This window comes from Panthera leo, chromosome A3 (assembly GCF_018350215.1).
Source record: "Panthera leo isolate Ple1 chromosome A3, P.leo_Ple1_pat1.1, whole genome shotgun sequence".
Taxonomy (NCBI): domain Eukaryota; kingdom Metazoa; phylum Chordata; class Mammalia; order Carnivora; family Felidae; genus Panthera; species Panthera leo.
The window spans coordinates 14,540,300-14,561,399 of NC_056681.1; the positions used below are offsets into that span (position 1 = coordinate 14,540,300).

The following is a 21,100-nucleotide window of genomic DNA, read 5'->3' on the forward strand; positions in this document are numbered from 1 at the left end:
CAGATACTGGGCACCTGGGGGGCTCAGTTGGTGAAGCGTCTGACTCTTGATTTCTTTGGCTCGGGTCATGATCTCACGTTTTGTGGGTTCGAGCCCCGCGTCGGGCTCCATGCTGGCAGTGCGGAGCCTACTTCAACTGCCAACCCGACCTCTCCACCCGTATGTGTCACAGACGCCTTACACAGAACATGTCCAAGATCCACCCCGCTCTCTGTCTCTCTCCTGAGTGGTTAGTTTCGTATACGCCACCAGCATTGACCCAGCTGCTCTTGGATATAACCTCGGAGTAAGTAGTGTTCCATTTCCCTGCTTTCCCTAACCCATCGCTGATCAATTCCATTTAGAATCTGCTGTACTTTTTTTTATTATTAATGTTTTTTCACTTTTATTTATTTCTGAGAGACAGAGACCGAGCATGAGGGGCAGAGCGAGAGGGAGACACAGAATCCAAAGCAGGCTCCAGGCTCTGAGTAGTCAGCACAGCACAGAGCCTGACGTAGGGCTTGAACCCCACGAACTTCGAGTTCGTGACCTGCGCCGAAGCTAGACGCTTAACCCGCTGAGCCACCCAGGCACCCCAGAATCTGCTGCACTTGTAAATGCCCCTGTTACTACATTAAAATCTTCTCTTATACTAGTTATTACTTGGCTCTCTGACTTCCCTTTAAAATAAGCTTTCTCAGCCTCAACGCTATCAGTATTTGGGGCCAGATAATCCTTTGTTGTAGAGGCTGTCCTGGGCATCACAGAACATTCCACAGCATCCCTGGACTCCCCCCCACTATATACCAGAAGCACCTTTTCCTCAGCTGGGACAACGACAAGTGTCTCCAGACATTGCCAGGTGCCCCCCAGCAGGCAAAATCATGTCGGTTGCGAAACCGCGCTTTCATACACTCCCCCACTCTGCTCCTAGGGCATTGCTTTCCAAATATGAATCTGGCCATGTTACTTATGTATATATCCCCATTGTCCACGGAAGTCATCTCCAAAGCCAGGTGTCCACCCCGGAAAACTGCATGAGACAATCAAGTAGTGTATGGTATGCAAAGAAAGTGTCTTTTGTGTCTACAAAAATTAAGAAAGGAAGCTTTCCCTTTGGTGGGTAGCCCGAGAGTCGTAGAGGTACATCATTTACAAGTTAATGCACCGAGGGAGGCTTAGGAACTCTTACTGATGGGGTTGATAAATACCTGGAGGCCAGTGGTCTCCAGGAGAAAGTCCAAAATTTCTCTGTGTCTGACCACTAAGTACCTCTACTGCTCTGAGTCTCGTCAAAGCCCCCAGCCTTATCCTGTCGCACTGCACTGCCTACAGCTCTCTTAATTTAATGTGTTTTTAACGTTTCTACACCGTTGCTTAGCTGTTGCCCATATTCACACGAAACTCACATTGATCGGTGTGCAATCAAATATTGATCTCTTTGATGAACATTACCTGAGAAAACAAGGAGATTGAACACCCCTCCCTTTGTGATTTCACTCCACCTTATATACACATTTTTCACGGCCCCCCGTAATTTATTATTGTGCATGTAGGTGTTTTGTAGAAAGTCTCCTCAATGGTCTATAAACACCTTAAAAAAGGGACCAGTGTCTCCTTTGCCTTACCATCCTCTACAACTAGAACAGTTCTAGGCATATAAAGGGACTCCCATTTTTATCATTTTTTGAATTAATAAGTAAATGGAGAGACAGAGTATTTCTATTATGATGTCTTTCTCCCACAAAGTATAGCATGAAGGAAGGTTAATGGCTGACATCCTTTGTAATGTTTTCTGGTAAATTCTTAACATTGAACGCAGTAGGGATTCATTCCCACGCGTATTTCCCACGTTGTCTGGTCTTGAGCACTTGACAGAGAGTAGGATTGGTCTGTTACAGGGATCAGTGTTGTTCGAGGATGTATCTGTGGACTTCACCCGGAAGGAGTGGCGGCTGCTGGACCCGGCCCAGAGGCTCCTGTGCAGGGATGTGATGCTGGAGAACTACGGGCACCTGGTGTCCCTGGGTAAGCACAGCTCCCCGCTCAACTACCGACAGCATCCATTTCCTATCTTAGGAACCAAATCATTGTAGGACGTAGCGAGTATCAGACTTGAGATTTGGGATTTAAAGACCCTTTTCGGGACTTGAAAGTATGTTGTATCCTCGCCTCCCTGGTGCAGGGGTCTCGTTTGATGAAGGCTCTGTCATCGTACAGCTTCTAAAGCTTCTCTCTTCTGATTCTTCAAAGGGCCTGAACCTTAAGCAACTTCGCCAAGCCCCGTGTCATTTCCCACAACAGGGCGCTGTGTCACCAGACCTGAGCTGACATTCAAGTTGGAGCAAGGAGAAGGGCCATGGGCACCAAGGAGGGAACTCCCAAGTCAGAGCCCCCCGGGTGAGTTAACGAAGGTAGACAGAAGGCAGCTGGTGGACACTGGATCCCAAATGGCCAGTTCAGGGTATTTTTCAAAATGTTTTAGAAATCTCTTTTATTTTTTTTAAGTTTATATATTTCTTTTGAGAGAGAGAGAACAAGCGGGGTAGGGGCAGAGAGAGAGGGGAGAGAGAGAATCCCAAGCAGGCTCCACACTGTCAGCACAGAGCCCGATGTGGGGCTCAAACCTGCCAACCGTGAGATCATGACCTGAGCTGAAATCAAGAGTCAGATGCTTAACCAACTGAACCACCCAGGTGCCCCAGAAATTTCTTTTATAGGCTTCTAGAAGTGACTAAAGACAGATGATCACCATGCCTTAGATATCAAACCTCCAAATAGCACTCTCATGAGTAAATGCTCTTCGTGTTTTGTTTGACTTTTACATACAGAGAGATTGGCTGGGTTTTCGTAGAACCCAATTGCTGCCTTCCTCACCCGAGACCTTTATTTCCCTGTCTTTCTGTTCAGCAGTGGCCATTCACCTTCCCTTCTGTGCCAAACACTCTGTAAATATACAGTTGTTGGTGCACTCTTATGTTCAACAGCTATTCATTTTTTTTCATGTTTATTTATTTATTTTGAGGCTGGGAGATAGAGGGAATCCCAAGCAGGCTCCACACTGTCAGCACACGGCCCAATGCGGGGCTTGATCTCACGAACCATGAGATCATGACCTGAGCCAAAATCAAGAGTCAGATGCTTAACTGACTGAGCCACCCAGGCGCCCTTCAACAAATATTTATTAAGCACCTGCTGTGCACCAGTCACACTCCAAGCAGAGGGGATACAAAGTCTCTACTCCTATCAGTAGACCCAATTAGCAAATTGGCAAATTTAGCAAAAAATTGGCAATTAACAAAAAAAAAATATATATATATATATATATACATATATGTATATACACACACACATATATATATATGTATATATACATATATACACATATATATACACATATATATGTGTATATATGTATATACACATATATATATGTGTGTGTGTATATACATATATGTATATATATGTGTGTATATATATATGCATATATATGTATATGTATACCAAAAATTGGCAATTAGCAAAAAAATATATATATACATATATATGTATATATACGCACATATATGTGTGTGTATATATGCATATATATGTATATATACGCACATATATGTGTGTGTATATATGCATATATATGTATATATACGCACATATATGTGTGTGTATATATGCATATATATGTATATATATATTTTTTGCTAATTGCCAATTTTTTGTATATATATACACATATATGGATATATATGTGTATATATATACAAAAAATTGGCAATTAGCAAAAATTGTATATATTACAATTAGCAAAAATGTATATTGCTAAAAATATTAGCAAAAAATTGTATATTGTATATTGTATTGTAATTGTATATATTATAATTAGCAAAAATGTATATTGCTAAAAAATTAGCAAAAAATGTATATATATGCATATATATGTATATATACACACATATATGTATATATACATATTTACATGTATACATATATACATTTATATGTATATATCTATATATATATGTCTGGTAGTGATCAGCAGTACGAAAAACTGAAATCAGATGAAGGGCATTGGGACTGACATGGAGTGCTGTTCTGGAAAGGAAGTCAGGGAAGGCCTCTTTGCGAAGGTGGACATTGGTCAGGAACAGTAGAATACAGTTTCAAACAGGACAGAGTAAGCCACAGGTTATCTGAGAGATTTCCAGATTGAGGGAGCGGCAGGTACAAGAGCCTCTGAGATGCGAGTGTCCTGGGTGTAATCAGGGAACAGCAAGCAGTCAGTGGGACCAGAGCAGGGTCAGAAGAAAGTCTCAGCTGATGTCAGAGAGTCAGCAGGAGCGAAGCTTTCTGGTCCTCATAAGACTGACTTGTACTCCGAGTGAGACATTAGAGAGGGGGTCAAGGACTGCACCTGTAAGCACTACGTTTGGAGGTCAGGAAGGCACGCGGCTCTAGCAAGGGAGACTGAGAAGCACCCAGTATGGAGGGAAGAGAACCAGAAGACAGTGGTGTCCCAGACATGAACAAAGGGTTTTCAGAAGGAAGGAGTGAGTTCCAGCATTGCAGGTGGATGCGTGAAGTCAGAATCGCCTCCTCTTTTCCTGCAAGTTATTCAAAGGCCACAAGGAAAATAAGAGCAACATGTCAGCCCCATTTTCGTCAGTGGTTGGAGGCAGCTGAAATCCCAAACTGAAAGCAATGGAAATCGGGCTTGGTCACGGAAGTAGAAGTAGAAAAGAACACCATACAAACCAGCCGTGGAAAATAGTGTCAAAACACATCGTACAGATAGTACTTACTGGCAAACCTTGCCGTAAATGGAACTTGAAGCGATGAGATTCTTGTTTAAAAAAGCAATTGGATGGTAGCATTGCCCTGAAGGATGTATAGGTTCTGAGTAGAGCGAAGGATAGACTGTGTGCTACCCGAGTAAGAACACGAGAGTGGATTTGTATCTAGACATTTCCAGTTCACAGAATTAAATGCCCTGGTCCGATATGATCTGACAGGACTGGGCTGGTCACTCAAAATCGTATTGTGATTTTGGGTATAAGAACCTAGCGTAAACTCTAGGTATAAAAATCCAATATCAAATTTTCCTTGCTCACGTATTGGCTTGTATTTGTTTTGTCTGATACGGAAAAGTCATATACTTTTAGGCATACCGTGGATTTTATTGCATAAAATGATAATAGCAGAGGATGATAATAATCACCCATAGCTAAAAAAAATGTTTAAGACAAAGATTAATAAAGGTCCTTGGACCGAGTTGGATAGCCAGCTGCTTGAGTTTTCACAGAAAAGAGAAATCGGAGAGGAAGAAAACATGATATAAAGGTGGAATTAAAAATTAGTATTGTGACAGGACACAATGGGTTGGCAGAGTAAATCAGCAGATCGAAAGAGGGAAAAGTAGAGGTGTCAGTCAGGACAGATAACTGGTGACCAATTCTGACAGAATCAAATGAAGCCCCACCAACCAGAATGCTGAGGTGAATGGCTGGTTCTCGCCTATATTTTAACACTCTCTTTGGACGTTGTTTCACCATATCACAGCTCTGTGAAGAGATGGGGATGAACTATAAGACTGACCTTTAGACCCAAGGAACTTAGTAATTTCGTAGGTTTAATTGGGAGTTGGTGTACAGAATGGGAAAGAGGAGGAAGAGATTGGGAACATGGAGAATGGAGTAAGGATTCCACTGCAGGTGTTAAAATATGGGCGCGGGGAGGATATGGCTCTAGTCTCTGACCTGCTGTAAACCTGATCTGGGCTCTGGTACTTCCTTCTTACCCACCCCCCCCCCCCGCCCCAGTCTCCCTTGTCTCCCTCCTCACTGTCCCTTGTCTTTGCCCATCCTCTGAATATCCTCCCTCCTTGTTTTCCTGAGCATCCTTTTTGCTCAGTTCACCGTTCCTTATGTCTTATTTCAAGCCCTCTAGCCATTCTCTTTGACAGAACTCTAATATGATTTATTGGTTTTCTTTGATTGCCTCTGGTCCAGCTTTGGAAGGGGTTTCTGGGCTCTTCTGGCCTTCCGGGCTGCCACTGCTGCAGATTTTAAGGCCCTTTTTTGCTTCTTCAGCCTTTGTACTTCCCGGAAAACCCGAATGCACAGGGCCTTCTTGGTCGCCCAGCGGTGGTGGGCTTTCCAGTGGAACGGAGGGGGAAAGGTGTACTCCGTCCCCAGGTCCTTGCATACCTTCTCAAAGGCACATGGTTGGTCTTATGGAGGTTGGTCTTGTATCTTGCTCCTCTGGTGGATGCTCATCAGCAGACAGTGCTTGTGCGTCTCGTCCTTTCGGTGGCTCCGCGTGTGCACTTCGTAATTGCAGATCTTGACGGTCAAGGCGACAATTCAAGCCTCCAGGAAGCTGCTACTCTCAGGGTTTGCCACAATCTTCTTCATCAACTGATCTTGCTTGACTTTTAGTTTCTCCTTCTGGTTGGCCATTTCCAAAGACAAGAGTCTTCTTACAACGTCATCAAACTTCTCAATTCCAGGAATGTTCTGGTAGTCTTTGAGCTGTTGTGGAAGGGGGTGGGTGGGTGGGTCATCTTCTTGGCTGGGCTGGACTGGTTTCTGGGTGGCATATCCACAAGCAGCCAGGAGGGTGACACCGCCAGGAGGGGAGGGAAGGCCCCACTGGTGGCGGGGAGGCCTGGTGCGCGCACCGCCCGGCAGCCCACGGACTGGAGCCTGGGCCGCTGCCTGGGTCTGAAGCGACCTCAGCGCGCTCCATGCCGTTCTCAGCATGCTGACCTGTGACCCCGAGGGGCCAGCGCCACAGCCACCTTCCCTTTTTCGGCACAGATTGTGTTACAAGGATGTCGCCATGCTGGCTCAGCCTCTCTGTCCATCCTGACAGCATATTCGCAACAAACCAAAGTCACTTGTATTAATTTTCAGCTTTCTCTCCTCTTTCTACTTTTCCTACCACAATGTGTTTTTGTCTTTGTTATCATGCTACCAAACCAAAAGAGGAGAATAAATATTTGCTCAGGACTTCTTTCATCCCAGAAGACTATGTCTAAAAACTTAAGAATCAACTCTACATAGTCCACCTGCGCACATGCCGTATCTCAAGAAATGTGTGAAGATTTATAATGTGTATCAATTTTTCATATTTCTAGAACACCAGAAAGCCAATAACATGAAAGAAAGAAGCCAAGAAAAGGTAGATAAATACTTGAGGCAAGCTTTATTCTTCAACAGCAGAATATTGACTATGGAGAGAGGAAAGATGTTGAGAGAAGCATTTAATATGGCCACAAATCCAGTGCCCTCAAGAAAAATGTCCCATAAATGTGACTCCTCTGGAACAAGCTTGAAAAGTGTTTCAGGATTAATTATTATTAATAGAAACCAGATAAGAAAAAAGCCTAATGATCTCAATGGATGTGGATTCCTTGATATGGTACATGAGAAGACTCACCCAGGGAACAAGCCCTGTGAAAATGATCAAAAGAAATCCCACAGACATAATGAGGAGTTTATACAACATCAGAAGAATTCTGTTTTGAAGAAGATTCTTGAATATAATAATTGTGGGAAAGCCTTTCACAAAAAGACTGCCTTTGTTACATGTAAGAGAGCTCACAAAGGAGAGAAATCCTCTGAAGGTAATGAATGCAGACAAGCCATCACCCAAAAGTTAAAGCTCAATGCTCATCCAAGAACCCTTAGGGAAAGGAAATCGCATGAATCCAATAAAAACAGGAAATCTTCATTCATGAAGTCAAAACATGCACATCAGAGAGCTCACCTAGGGAGAAATACTATGATTGTAATAAACTAGAGAAATCCTTTAGCAGGAAGTCCAACCCAACTCAACATCAGAGAGGGTATGGAGGAGGAAAACCCAAGGAGTATAATGAAAGTGAGGAAACCTTGTGGAAGTCATACCACATTCAAAGTGAGAGAACTCTTGGAAAGAAAGTCTATGACAGTGATAAATGTGGGAAATCCTTCCACGCAAAGCCATGTCTCACTCAACATCAGAGAACTCATACAACAGAAAAACTTAGTGAGGGTAATGATAGTGAGAGCACTGTAAAGAAGGAGTCACACCTCCCTCTAAATCAGAGAATTAACACAAGAGAGAACAGCTTTAAAGGTAAAAAATGTGAGAAGTCCTCCTGTGAGAAGCCAAAACTCACTCAACATCAGAGCGCTCACAAGGGAAAGAAAGCCTATGACTGTAATAGATGTAGGAAAAGCTTTCGTAAGAAAACAGACCTTGCTCAACCTCAGAGCACACACACAGGAAAAAAGCCCTTTGAGTGTAATGAGTGTGGGAAGTCCTTCTTTGTGAAGTCCAACCTCACTGAATATCAGAGAACTCACACAGGATAGAAGCCTTATGAATGTAATGAATGTGGAAAGTCCTTCTGCCAGAAGTCAGCCCTCACAGTGCATCAGAGAACTCACACAGGAGAGAAACCATACAAATGTAATGAATGTGGGAAAACCTTCCGTGTGAAATCAAACCTTACTCAGCATCAAAGGACCCACACAGGAGAGAAACCCTACAAATGCCCTGAATGTGGGAAAACCTTCCATGAAAAATCAGCCCTCGCGAAACATCAGAGAATTCACACGGGGGAAAAAACCCTATGAATGTAATGAATGTAGGAAAACCTTCGGCCAGAGGTCAGCCCTCACCGAACGTCAGAGAAAAACACACAAGAAGAAAACTCCCATCAACGCTGCCTGCGTGCGGAAGCCTGTGTCTACAAGTCAGACTCATTGAACGTCAGCAAAATCACAGGGCTGAAAAGCTAAGATGTCAACACGTGTAGGAAAGTCTTCATCAGTCAGTTATAGCTTATTGGAACTAGAGGATTCATATGGGAGTGAGACCTCATGAATGCTTTGAACATGTGAAATCTTTCGACAAATATTCAAGGATATTGAGAGGAAATGTATCAGTTTAAGGAATATGGATAAAAATGTTCTTGCGGAAATATTAACCAGAAGTCCTATTTCAGATGTGATACCAAACTTATTATAGAAAAGAGAACAGAAGATATTCTGTTAATAGATTGTGAAGCGTGGAGCTTTTCTAAAAGCATAAATAATTTAAGTCATTGATGCAACAGCCTGAAATGTATGTGTGAAGACTGAGGCATTTTGGACTATAAGCATATAGTACATGAGTGTGCCATACGACATGAATCACGTGTATGGTCGATCTGTGTGCAGGAACCCACCGCTGTTCCCGAATCTCAACAGTACAGCACATAGAGACTGAGTGGAAATGGAGCCATCCCCTAACCTGTGACCCAACAATTCCACTTCTAGAGACGTACCCGAAAACGATAGTTCTCAACCGCGCCTCCCAAAGGGGTATTTGGAAACACTGGGATGGTTTGGCTGTCACTGCGACAGGGTGCTACAGGCAGTTAGCGTGTGGGAGGGCCGCAGATCCCAAACGTCCTACAATGTGTCAGGAAAAGGACAGGAAGAAGAGGTTCATCCACGAAGACGTGGCTCCATCACAGAACAACGCTGCCCTGGAGAAACTCTTGCACAGCTGCAGCCACAGACGTGTACAAGAATGTTCACCGCAGCACTGCAATAATTTTTTTAATAACAGTTTTTAAAAAAATGGAAAGTAAAAAATGCCCGTTAGTGACAGACTAGATAAATAGATGTTGGTGATGGTCATACCATGGAGATAATATATAACAATGAAAATGAATTAATGAGTTAGACACCTCGAGATTATTATACCTTAAAGCAATAATGTTGAATGGAAAAATATATATATAGCTATCATGTTACTGCATTTCAAAAACAAAGTTCAAAACACAAAGAATTCACGGGTGCCTGGATGGCTCAGTCAGTTGAGTGTCTGAGTTCAGCTCAGGTCATGATCTCACGGTTTGTGGGTTTGAGCCCCGCATCGGGCTCTGTGCTGACAGCTCGGAGCCTGGAGCCTGCTTCGGATTCTGTGTCTCCCTCTCTCTCTGCCCCTCCCCTGCTCATGCTCTGTTTCTCTCTTTCTCAAAAATAAACATTAAAATTTTTTAAAAAAAAGAATGCAGGAGTACATTGGGAATATAGATAGATAGATCTTTGTGTAAATATACACATAGAAATATATATGTGAGCCATAAAACTACAAAGGAAAGAAAGTGGATGATTAACAAAATCTAGGATAGCTATTACACTTGTGGAGGAAAAAGGGACTTACGTTTACAGAGAGAGAAAGCTTCATGTTTCTTAAAGGGGTCATGAGTATACAGGTGTTGCTTTTAATATGCTGTATCATATCTATGCATACATAACTATTTCTGTTTATAGACTTTGATTTTCAAGAAACAGGCTTCAAGATCATTGCCTTAGAATGTTAACAAAAGTGGTGTTTTGGCATAAGGATCATAGTTAAGATATTTTTCATTCATCTATTTTTCTATATCCAAAATTTCCATAATGACTTTTTCTTTTAAAAAAAAAAATGTTTACTTATTTATTTTGAGAGAGAGAACAGGGAAGGGGTAGAGACAGAGAGAGAGACAGAGAATCTCAAACAGGCTCTGCACTGTCAGCGCGGATCCCAATACAGGCCTCAAACTCATGAACCATGAGATTGTGACCTAAGCCGAAGTCAGACATTTAACCAACTGAGCCACTCAGGCGCCCCGATCCAAATATGCTCTTAACCTTTAAGTTCTTCAGCGTCTCATCAAAAATGATCTCATAGGGAAGTGGCCATTAATATGTATATATATTCAGGTTATGCTGCTTTTCTGTCTTAAACTAATGTTTTGCTTTTTAAACTAATGTTTTTAACCCTCCGTAACGTGAGGATCCACAGGAAGCTCTGGAAAGAGCAAAGAAAGGAATGGGCTTTCAAACATGTGTGTCTTTTTGACTGATGGCGCTCCCTTGGTTGTCCTTTCTAGTAAGAAACTTTTTGAGATGCGTGTTTTGACTTCATTTGGAATGACGGACAGGGCCCTGAGGGTGGGCACCCTGACTTCTAATCTTGGCATGGCCTCCAGCCCAATCTTATTAATCTTTAAAACAAAGAGCAGATTGAGACAACTTTATTGTCTTCGTCTGTTTGGGCTGCTATAATAATACCACCATTAGACTGAGGGTCTAATAAAGAACAGAAATTTATTTCTCCTAGTGCTGGTGGCTGGGAAGCCTGAGACCATGGCAGGGTCTGCTGAGGGCTCACTTCCTGGTGCACTGTCGCTTCACATGGTGGGAGGGGTGAGGGAGCTCTGTAGGGTCTAAGGGCAGTAATCCCATTAAAAGAGCTCCACCTCATGACCTAAGCACTTCTCAAAGCCTCCACCTCCTAACACCATCACAGCTGGGCGGTTAGAATTTCAATATATGAATTTTGGAGGGATACAAACAGGCCATGGGAGCTATTATGTGCTTCCAGTATTGTCATTCTGAACTTTGCATGTCAATGTACAGAGCAATCTGCACATCCTTAGAGGCCAAAGGCGATGATCTGGAAAGAAGGAGTGGAGAATGAAGAAAGCATGGAATGTGCATGTCCTCAGCTGAGCCCGATGATGCCCTCCTACCTAGACTGTACCCTTGCAGACACCCAGTAATAGTCTTTTTCTGGTAGAATCTTTTCCTGCCAGTCCCCCAGTTCAGTTCACTTCCTTTTTTTTTATGTTTATTTATTTATTTTTGAGAGAGAGAGAGAGAGAGCACACACAGGAGGGGCAGAGAGAGAGGGAGGCAGCAAATCCCAAGCAGACTCTGCACTGTCAGTGCAGAGCCTGATGTGGGGCTTGAACTCACAAACTGCGAGATCATGACCTGCACTGAAATCAAGAGTCGGAGGCTTAAACGACTGAGCCACCCAGGCGCCCCTCAGTTCACCTCTCTGGAAGTTGCCCCAAGCCTTCCATTGTCACTCAGTCCTGACAGTCTCTGCAGGGGGTAACACTGCAAATTTTGCATGCTCAGAATAGGAAGACCAAGAATTATATCTGACCTGGCTTCCTGTCTGAGGCCCTCCTGCCTCTTCCCAGAGCCTTGGTAAGAAGTCTCATTTCAGTGTGGGTCCCCTTACTAGAATTATTCCTTGAGCCTCCTAACACACAAGAGCTGGTGTATTTACAGGGAGTTAGCATCTGGGCCCCAAGCACAAATTCACTTCAAATGGAACCTCCACTCCTGGGACCAGTATCTATCTCTGATGGCACCCACTGCCCCCTGGAATCCCAAACCTGGCTTCTGGTAAACTCAAAACGGGGCCACTAAGAGAACTAGCAGTCTAAAGAGTCCAGGAGCCATCCTGAAGCTCCAGACGTTCAATTTGGCCTCAAACTCTGAAGAAACACCAAGAAATTCAAGGACTAGAAGGCAGGAGTCAATTTTAATTCAACGTGTGTTTCCTGGAGTCACTTGAGGGCATTTTTATTGGGCTGAGTGCTCCGAAGAATTCAAAGATGATCGAAGTCCAAGCCTGGGTTTTAAGCAGTGTGGTATATTGGGAAAACGTGAAATTTGAAGTAAAGTTGTCCTAGGATTTGATCCCAGAACTTCCACTAGATTGGAGGACTTATTTCACTTCTCTGCGCATCAATTTATTTGTTAAAATTAGAACAGCAACACCAGCTGTATTGTAGAGTTCGTGGAGCTGCTTAATTAAAAGAACCTAGCAAAGTGCCCGTAGTGAGTGGTGATGGTGGTGGTAATGTATTTTAATAGGATTTTGTTATGCAACAAGCAATGAAGCAAGTATGTATACGCCATTTTGCGTTTAATCTTTAAAACAGGCTTATGGGCGGGGGTGGGGGGCGCCTGGGTGGCTCAGTCGGTTGAGCATCCGACTTCGGCTCAGGTCATGATCTCACGGTCCGTGAGTTCGAGCCCCGCGTCGGGCTCTGTGCTGACAGCTCAGAGCCTGGAGCCTGCTTCAGATTCCGTGTCTCCCTCTCTCTGCCCCTGCCCCACTTTCTCTCTCTCTGTGTCGCTCAAAAATAAACATTAAAAATTATTTTAAGATAAATAAAACAAAACAGGCTTATGAAGTAAGTTCTCTTTCCGAGACTATTTTAGAGACGAGGAAAACAAGCGTTATAAATGTCGCTTAAAATTACTGGTATTATAGGGAAGCCAAGACCCTGGAGTTGAACCCAGGTCTCTTTGGCTCCAGTATTATTGCCTTTTTTTATATGAATTTGCACTATTGTTGCTTTTTTCAGATCAGCACATAATATTCATTCTCTTCCTTGATGCTCTCAAGAAACTTTTTTTTTAATGTTTATTTTTGAGAGAGAGAGAGAGAGAGAGAGAGAGAGAGAGAGAGACAGAACATAAGCAGGGGAGTGGCAGAGAGAGAGACACAGAATCTGAAGCAGGCTCCAGGCTCTGAGCCGTCAGCACAGAGCCTGACATGGGGCTCGAACTCATGAACTGCGAGATCATGACCTGAGCTGCAGCTGGACACTTAACCAACTGAGCCACCCAGGCACCTCTCAAGGAAATTACTTCTTAGAGTACCAGCCTGTATGTTGGCTAGGCCACACTCGCAAAAGCACAGTTTCCAGAATCTTCTTGTGCCCTTTGATTCATGTCCTGGGCTCCTACCCAGCACCCTGCTCAAGAGAAGAAACAAATGCAAACCTAGCCCATTCCACCCTTGCTCACTCTCTAACTCAAAAACACTATAGATAGATAAAAATAGAATTCTGAAAACTTCCCAGTAACACAAGAAGACAGGAAGAAGAAAATAGAGAAAAAATGAAGAACAGTGATAATAGAAATAAACAAAAAACCAAATGGCAGACTTAAGCTCTAACTTGTCAATTATTACATTAAATATAAGTGGTCTAAACACCTCAACTAAAAGATTGACAGTGCAAATTAAAAAACATGCCCCCACTATATACCGTCTACAGGAAACTCACCTGAAATAAAATTATATAGGCTAGTTAAAAGTAAAAGGATGGGAAAAGATATACCATACAAACATGCATTGAAAAAAGTGGCTATATATATATATATATTTTTTTTTTTTTTTTGACTGGACTAAGTGGTTTTATTGGGGAAAGCCAAGATTACAACAAACTTAAGAGTTGGCTTGGTGCCCTTCTTCTTGCCAAAGGTAGGCACAACATTGGCAAAGTAATGGTTGTACTACCTCTGCCTCTTGGCTCAGCCTGTCTTCTTTTTCTCCTGTTTGGCCACCTTGGGAGTCTGCCCTCTTACTTTCCCAGCACGGGCCAGGGAATGATGGATTTTACCTCCAAGCATGGAGCTGGCTACTTCCAGGGTGTCCAGAGCCTCCACTCCAAACTGACCTAGGGTAGCCTCATCCTCTCGGGGTGTGCCTGCCAGGAGCACAACTTGATCTTCTGGAGCGATGCCCTCCAGAGGGACTACATGAGCCTTGATCTGGGCAACAGTCTCCTCACCAGTCACCTCGAGGGTGTGTAGCTCCTGGGCACAGACAAAGAGCTGCATGTCAGCAACTGAACTGTGGCCACTGGAGCTGCAACCGAGAAGACAGAGTGGAGAAAGAGCCAAGAGTGGTTATATTAATACCAAATAAAGTTAAACATCTAAGAAAAAAGTTACCAGAGACACAAAGAGACATTACATGATAATAAAAGTAAACACAGCAATCCTAATGTGTATGTACCAAAACAACAATAACCAGATCTGCCAAATATGTAAAGCAGAAATGGATGGAACTAAAAGGAGAAAGAAACAAATCCACAATTAATAGTTGGAGACGCCAACACCCCGTCTTAATAATTGATAGAAAGAGACAGAAAATTATCAAAGATATATAATTCAGGGGTGCCTGGCTGGCTCAGTCGGTTGAGTGTCCCGCTCTTAATTTTGGCTCAGGTCATGATCTCACGATTCGTGGGTTTGAGCCCCATGTAGGGCTCTGTGTTCACAGTGTGGAGTCTGCTTGGGATTCTCTCTCTCCCTCTCTCTTTACAACTCCCCACTCGTGCGCTCTCTCTCCTTCTCAAAATAAACATTTTTTAAAAAGATATAGAATTTGGGGCGCCTGGGCAGCTCAGTCGGTTGAGCATCCAACTTCGGCTGAGGTCATGATCTTGCAGCTCGTGAGCGTGAGCCCCGTGTGGGGCTCTGTGCTGACAGCTCAGAGCCGGGAGCCTGCTTCGGATTCTGTGTCCCCCTCTCTCTCTGCCCCAACCCACTCACATTCTGTCTCTGTCTCTCTCAAAAATAAATAAACATTAAAAAAATTTTTTTAAAGATACAGAATTTAATTAACACCATCAAACAACAGGATCTACTTGACAGTGGACCATAATAATAAACCTCAAATTTTTTAAATCATATAGGCTGTTTTCTCTGACCACAGTAGAATCAAATCAGTAGAAAAAAAATAACATGAACATCTCCTAGCACTTGGTAACTAAGCAGCACACTTCTAAATAATCCACAAATCAAAGAGGAAGTCTCAAGAGAATTAATAGAAGTACATTGAACTAAATGAAAATGAAAATACAATACACCAAAATATTTGGGATGTACTAAAAACATTTTAAAAGAGAAACATAGGGGTGCCTGGCTAGCTCAGTCGGAGGAGGAAGCAACTCTTGATCTCGGGAGTTGTGAGTTGGAGCCCCATGTTGGGTGCAGAGATTACTTAAACAAATAAAACGTAAAAAAAATAAATAAATAAAAGAGAGACATAATCTAAGATCATAATCCAAGAATCTGGAAAAAGAAGAAAAAAATAAACCCAAAGCAAGCAAGGAAAGAAATAATAGAAGATACCAATGACACTGAAAACAGAAAAATAATAGAGAAAAAAAGCAACAAAGGTAAGAGCTGGTTCTTTAAAAATGGATAAAATTGATGTCTGTAGAAAGATTGATACAGAAAAAGAGAGAAGACACAAGTTACCAGTATCAGTAATGAAATGTGATATCATGACAGACCCTACAGACATCAAACTAATAGAGCAATCAATCAACAGCTTTATACCCATAAATGTGACAACTTAACCCACTCTGAAAAAAAAGAAAAAAAAAACCCTACAAACTACCACAACTCATGCAATATGAAATAGAATTAAAGAAATTGAATTTGTAATATAAAACCTCCCCAAAAGGGGGTGCCTGGGTGGCTCAGTTGTTTGAGCTTCTGACTCTTGGTTTCGGCTCAGAGGGTTGTCGAATGGAGCCCAGTGTCAAGGTGTGCACTAAGTGTGGAGTCTGCTTACGATTCTCTCCTCTCCCTCTGCCTCTCCCCAGCTCAAACTCACTCTTTCTCTAAAAATGAAGTGAAATGAAATGAAATGAAATATAAAAATTCCCCAAAAGGAAATCTCCAGGCCCAAATGATTTCACCAGAGAATCCTACCATGTGTTTAAGGGAGAACTGACACCAATTCTATACACTTTATTCCAGAAAACCAAAGAAAAGAAAACACTTCCCAGTTTAGTTTGTGAAGCTAATATTCACTGATGCCAAAACCAAAAAATAAAAATATATACAATACAAAAAAATTACAGACCAATATTCCTTTGGCTCTAAGCACACTAGTCCTTAACAAAATAATAGTAAATAGAATGATTCATTAATTATATAAAAAGACATGTGAATATATGAAAGAATTGTATACCATGGGGTTTATTGCAAGGATGCAAGGCTGGTTTAATATTCAAAATCAATCAGTGTAATCCATTATCTTAATAAACTAAGAAAGAAAAATCACATTGTATTGACCAATGAAGGAAAATTATTTGACAAAAAGTATTTTAAATTCATGACAAAAACTCTCAGAAAAATAAGAATAGTTGGTAGCTTGGTAAAGAGCATCTAATAAAACCCACAGCCAATGTTGAGACTTAATAGTGAAAGACTGGATGCTTCCCTCCCAAGATCAGGAACAAGGCAAGGATATCTGCTTTCACCACCCTTATTCAACACAGTGCTGGAAGTTCTAGCCTGTCTAATAAGGCAACAAAAGGCAATTTAAAAACACAGATCAGAAAAGAAGGAATTAAAACTGTCCTTACTTGCAGATGACATGATTGTCTAAATAGAAGACCCAAGGAATCTTCCAGAAAAGAAAAGGAAAGGAAAAGAAACCCTCCTAGGACTAGTGAGTTCAGTAAGGTCACAGGATATAAGGTAAACATATGAAATTCAATACTCCAGCAATGAACACATGGTCACCAAAATTTAAAATACAATACCATTTTAAATTGCTCCCCCCAAAAATATATGGTTAGGTGTAAATCTAACAAAACGTGTGGAACTTGCATGCTGAAAAGTACAAAATGCTAATCAAAGATGATCTAAATAAAAAAATGGATAAACATACCTTGTTCATGGATTGGAAAACTCAACCACAGTAAAGATGTCAATTCTCCCCATACTGATACATATGTTTAATGCAGTTGCTATTAAAATCCTAACAGGAGGGGTGCCTGGGTGGCCCAGTCAGTTAAGCGACCACCTCCGGCTCAGGTCATAATCTCTCAGTTCATGAGTTCAAGCCCCTGTGTCAGGTTCTGGGCTGACAGCTCAGAGCCTGGAGCGGATTCTGTGTCTCCCTCTCTCTCTGTCTCTCCCCTGCTTTTGCTTGGTGTGTGTGTCTCTCTCTCAAAAATAAATAAATATTTTTTAATTAAAAAAATCCTAACAGGTTTTTTTTGTAGATATGGGCAAGATTATTCTAAAGTTTATATGGAAAGAGAAAGGAATGAGAAGAGCTAAAACAATTTTGAAAAAGAATAATAAAATGGAAGGCTGTCTACTGACAATTTATGATAAAGCTAGGATAATCAAGACTGTGTGATATCAGTGAACAGATAGACGCGTAGATCAATGGAACAAAATGAAGAACCCAGAAACAGACCCATACAAATATCCCCAATTGATTTTTTATAAACGTGCAAAAGCAATGAAGGAAGAGGAGACTTTTGACCAATTAGACATCTATAGATGAAGAAATGAACCTCGACTTCCAAAGGAGGAGAGTATGGGCTTTAGATTCAGGCAAACCTGACTTTTAATTCTAGTTTTGTTCCTTACCACTGAGTGATTATGACACATTAAACCTCACTAAACCTCGAACCCAAGCCTGGAGCTCATCAACGACATCTTACGGATACTGAAAAAATAGCAGGTGAATGAATGGGCTCCATTTAATTTACTGGGGGGGGTGTTCCCGGAATGGCCAGAAGAGGGCTCTAATCGCACACGAAAGACCATAACTTCCTGAAAGCTTGTCTGCCTTGCAAATCCCACCTTGGCATTTCAGGCACCCATTTTCATAAACCCACATTAATGCACAGTGCTGGGGAAACATTTTTCACAGCTATGTGTGTCACTATGTTTCTTTCAAAGAATCAAATCGATAATTGTAATTACACCTCCTTTTCCTTGCTTACTTTAATTATTTTCATACAGGAATAGGCATGCATACTCCACGGGAACAATATTGCCCCCAAGGGGGTGAAAATTAGTTCTTGGGTCCAACCCAAAATCTTAGATATTGTAATGGTTTGTGGCCTTCAAAGGACCATAGTACATACACAGATATACAGTATATCTATGGTATTAAAATTTCACGGGGAAGGGGACAATTAGGGGAAAAAATATCTAAAAGGGCTTTTCGGGGCGGAGGGGAGGGGAACTGTAACTTAAAAAATAAAGGTTGAGAAACACTGCAATAAGGAAAGATGAATCAAGAGAACGCCCCATCATTGGCCCACATCTGAAGTTAGGACAATCCAGGGGCGCCTGGGTGACTGTTGGTTGAGCATACGACTCTTGATTTCAGCTCAGGTCATGATCTCATGGTTCATGGGTTCAAGCCCTATGTCTGGCTCAGCACTGGCAGCCCAAAGCCTGCTTGGAATTCTCCCTCTCTCCCTTTCTCTCTCCCTCTCCCTCTCTCTCTCTCTCTCTCCCTCTGCCCCTCCCTGCTTGCTTGCTCTCTCTCTGTCTCTGATTACACTTTTTTAAAAAAATGAAGTTAGGGCAGTCCTTTCTCCTAGAACTTGGGGTAGGACACAATCCTGTCCAACATCAAGAGCTCCTAACTAAAGATCTTGTTATTATTCAGAATGCACTCCTCCAGGGAAAATTTAAATTCCATTATAATCCATTATAATCATTCCCGAAAGTTTCTCCTGTACCACCCTACTCCCCCCCTTCAGGTCCAGTCCATCCCGAAACAACCATCGGTCTGCTTTGTGTTGCACACTCTTTTTTTGCTTCTTTCACTCAGCGTAAATATTTTGAGATTCCTCCATGTTGTTGGGTATATTTTTTTACATTTTTTAAATGTTTTCTTTATTTTTGAGAGAGAGAGACAGAGACAGAGCGTGAGTGGGGAAGGGGCAGAGAGAGGGGGGGAGACACAGAATCCGAAACAGGCTCTGCATTGTCAGCACAGAGCCCGACGCCGGTTCAGACTCACGAACCATGAGATCATGACCTGAGCCGAAGTCGGACACTTAACTGCCTGAGCCACCCAGGCGCCCCGAGTATACTCATAGTCCATTTCTCTTTACTGCTGAGTACTATTCCATTGCGATGTTGTATCACAATTTGTTCATTCGCTCACTTGTTCATGGATGTTTGGTTTGTGTCCGGTTCAAGGCTGTCATGAATGAAGGTGTGCGTATTCACGTCCAAGTCTTTGTGTAGGTCATGGGTTTTCATTGCTCTTGAGTAAATACCTAGGAGAGTGCTACTGGCCTGTATGACAGGCGTGCCTTTAACTTGGCAACAAAGGGACCGATTAAAGTCTCTCTGCCCAGGCTATGGGACCCCTTTGCCACTCCTCTGGGAGAAGCCACCTTGTATAATTCAAAAGGAGTCTTTCCTGGGAAGCCTCACGTGATCCCTGCTAGCCACACCCTCGGAGAGCAGCAAGTTGACTACTGCTTTCACTACAGCAAGGTGATTTTCTGGAACCTCCCTCCAGAGGAGAGAAAACACACCTACACCCACATCATCACTGGTGTGGCAGAGTACATCTGCTACAACACAAAAATGTGGGGCGCCCGGGTGGCTCAGTCGGGTAAGCGGCCAGTTCTCGGTTTCCGCTCAGGTCACGATCTCACGGTTTGTGGGTTCAAGGCCCGCGTTGGGCTCCGTGCTGACAGCACAGAACCAGCTTGGGATTCTCTCTCTCTCTCCTCTCTCTCTGCCCCTCCCCTGCCTCAAAACAAGTAAAACTAAACTGGGGAAAATGGTGGAAAACATAGAAAAATGCAAAGATTAAAAGGCTTGCAATACCACCAGTGAGAGGTAAGAATGGCCCACAGTCCACTAAACGTGGACTGGTCTCGTCTTTTTCCTAAACATAGTGTACATAGAAATGTATGACCCTGTGTCTCTTCTCCACTGAGATAGATCTTTCACAACTTAACTCTCCTGACCAGGTAGTTAATCACCCCTTTAAAAAACCACCGTCCCTCACTCAGTTTCCAGACCTGAGCCAGTGTTGGGATCCCAAACACACAGACTGAAGCAAAGACTGGATCCCTAGAAGGACCCTGTAAAACCATGACAGATAACAACATGCCGGGGAAAGGGGGAATATGCAAGCATTTTAAAAAAACCGTCACCACAGGGTCTGCACTGGCATTTACGCCCAGGAACCCATGCGAGATTAGTGTAGAAATGAATATACTTTATTCCTGCTGTTTTAATTCAGCCTTACTATTTATTTTTCTATGTTATTTCTCTCCTTTTTCATGTGTTTGCTGGCTCGATAACACGGCCATTGATTATCTTTTTTTCTCTTAGATTTTAGTGTTCGATACTTTTCCATTCCGACAGCAGTTACCTTCCCCTTTTCACATTTAGAGTAAAATACATAATTGCGATTATATAATCTTCCATTATATGAAAAAATACCATCTATTTCCCACTTATAATACTTTTATATCTCCATGCTTCCAACCCCCGTAGAGATTTCAATGCTTTTATTCTATAACATTAACAACTCAGGCAACAACGGATGTTGGTGAGGATTTGGAGAAAGAGGACCCTATTGGCACCGCTGGTGGGAGTGCAGGGTGGTGCAGCCACTCTGGAAAGCAGTATGGAGGTTCCTCAAAAAACTAAAAATAGAACTACCCTACGACCCAGCAATTGCATGACTAGGCATTTATCCA

General features: G+C 42.5%; 1 protein-coding gene and 1 pseudogene across 1 annotated transcript; both read right to left on the reverse strand.

Annotated features, from left to right (window-relative positions):
* Positions 1–5,952: 5,952 nt before the first annotated feature.
* LOC122214887 lies at positions 5,953–6,737 on the reverse strand (annotated as a pseudogene).
* Positions 6,738–13,997: 7,260 nt separating this feature from the next.
* Positions 13,998–14,432, reverse strand: LOC122214828 (ubiquitin-like protein FUBI). Its single transcript, XM_042930070.1, is given in 1 exon segment — positions 13,998–14,432. A coding segment is annotated over 1 exon segment (435 nt).
* Between the last annotated feature and the right edge of the window lie 6,668 nt (positions 14,433–21,100).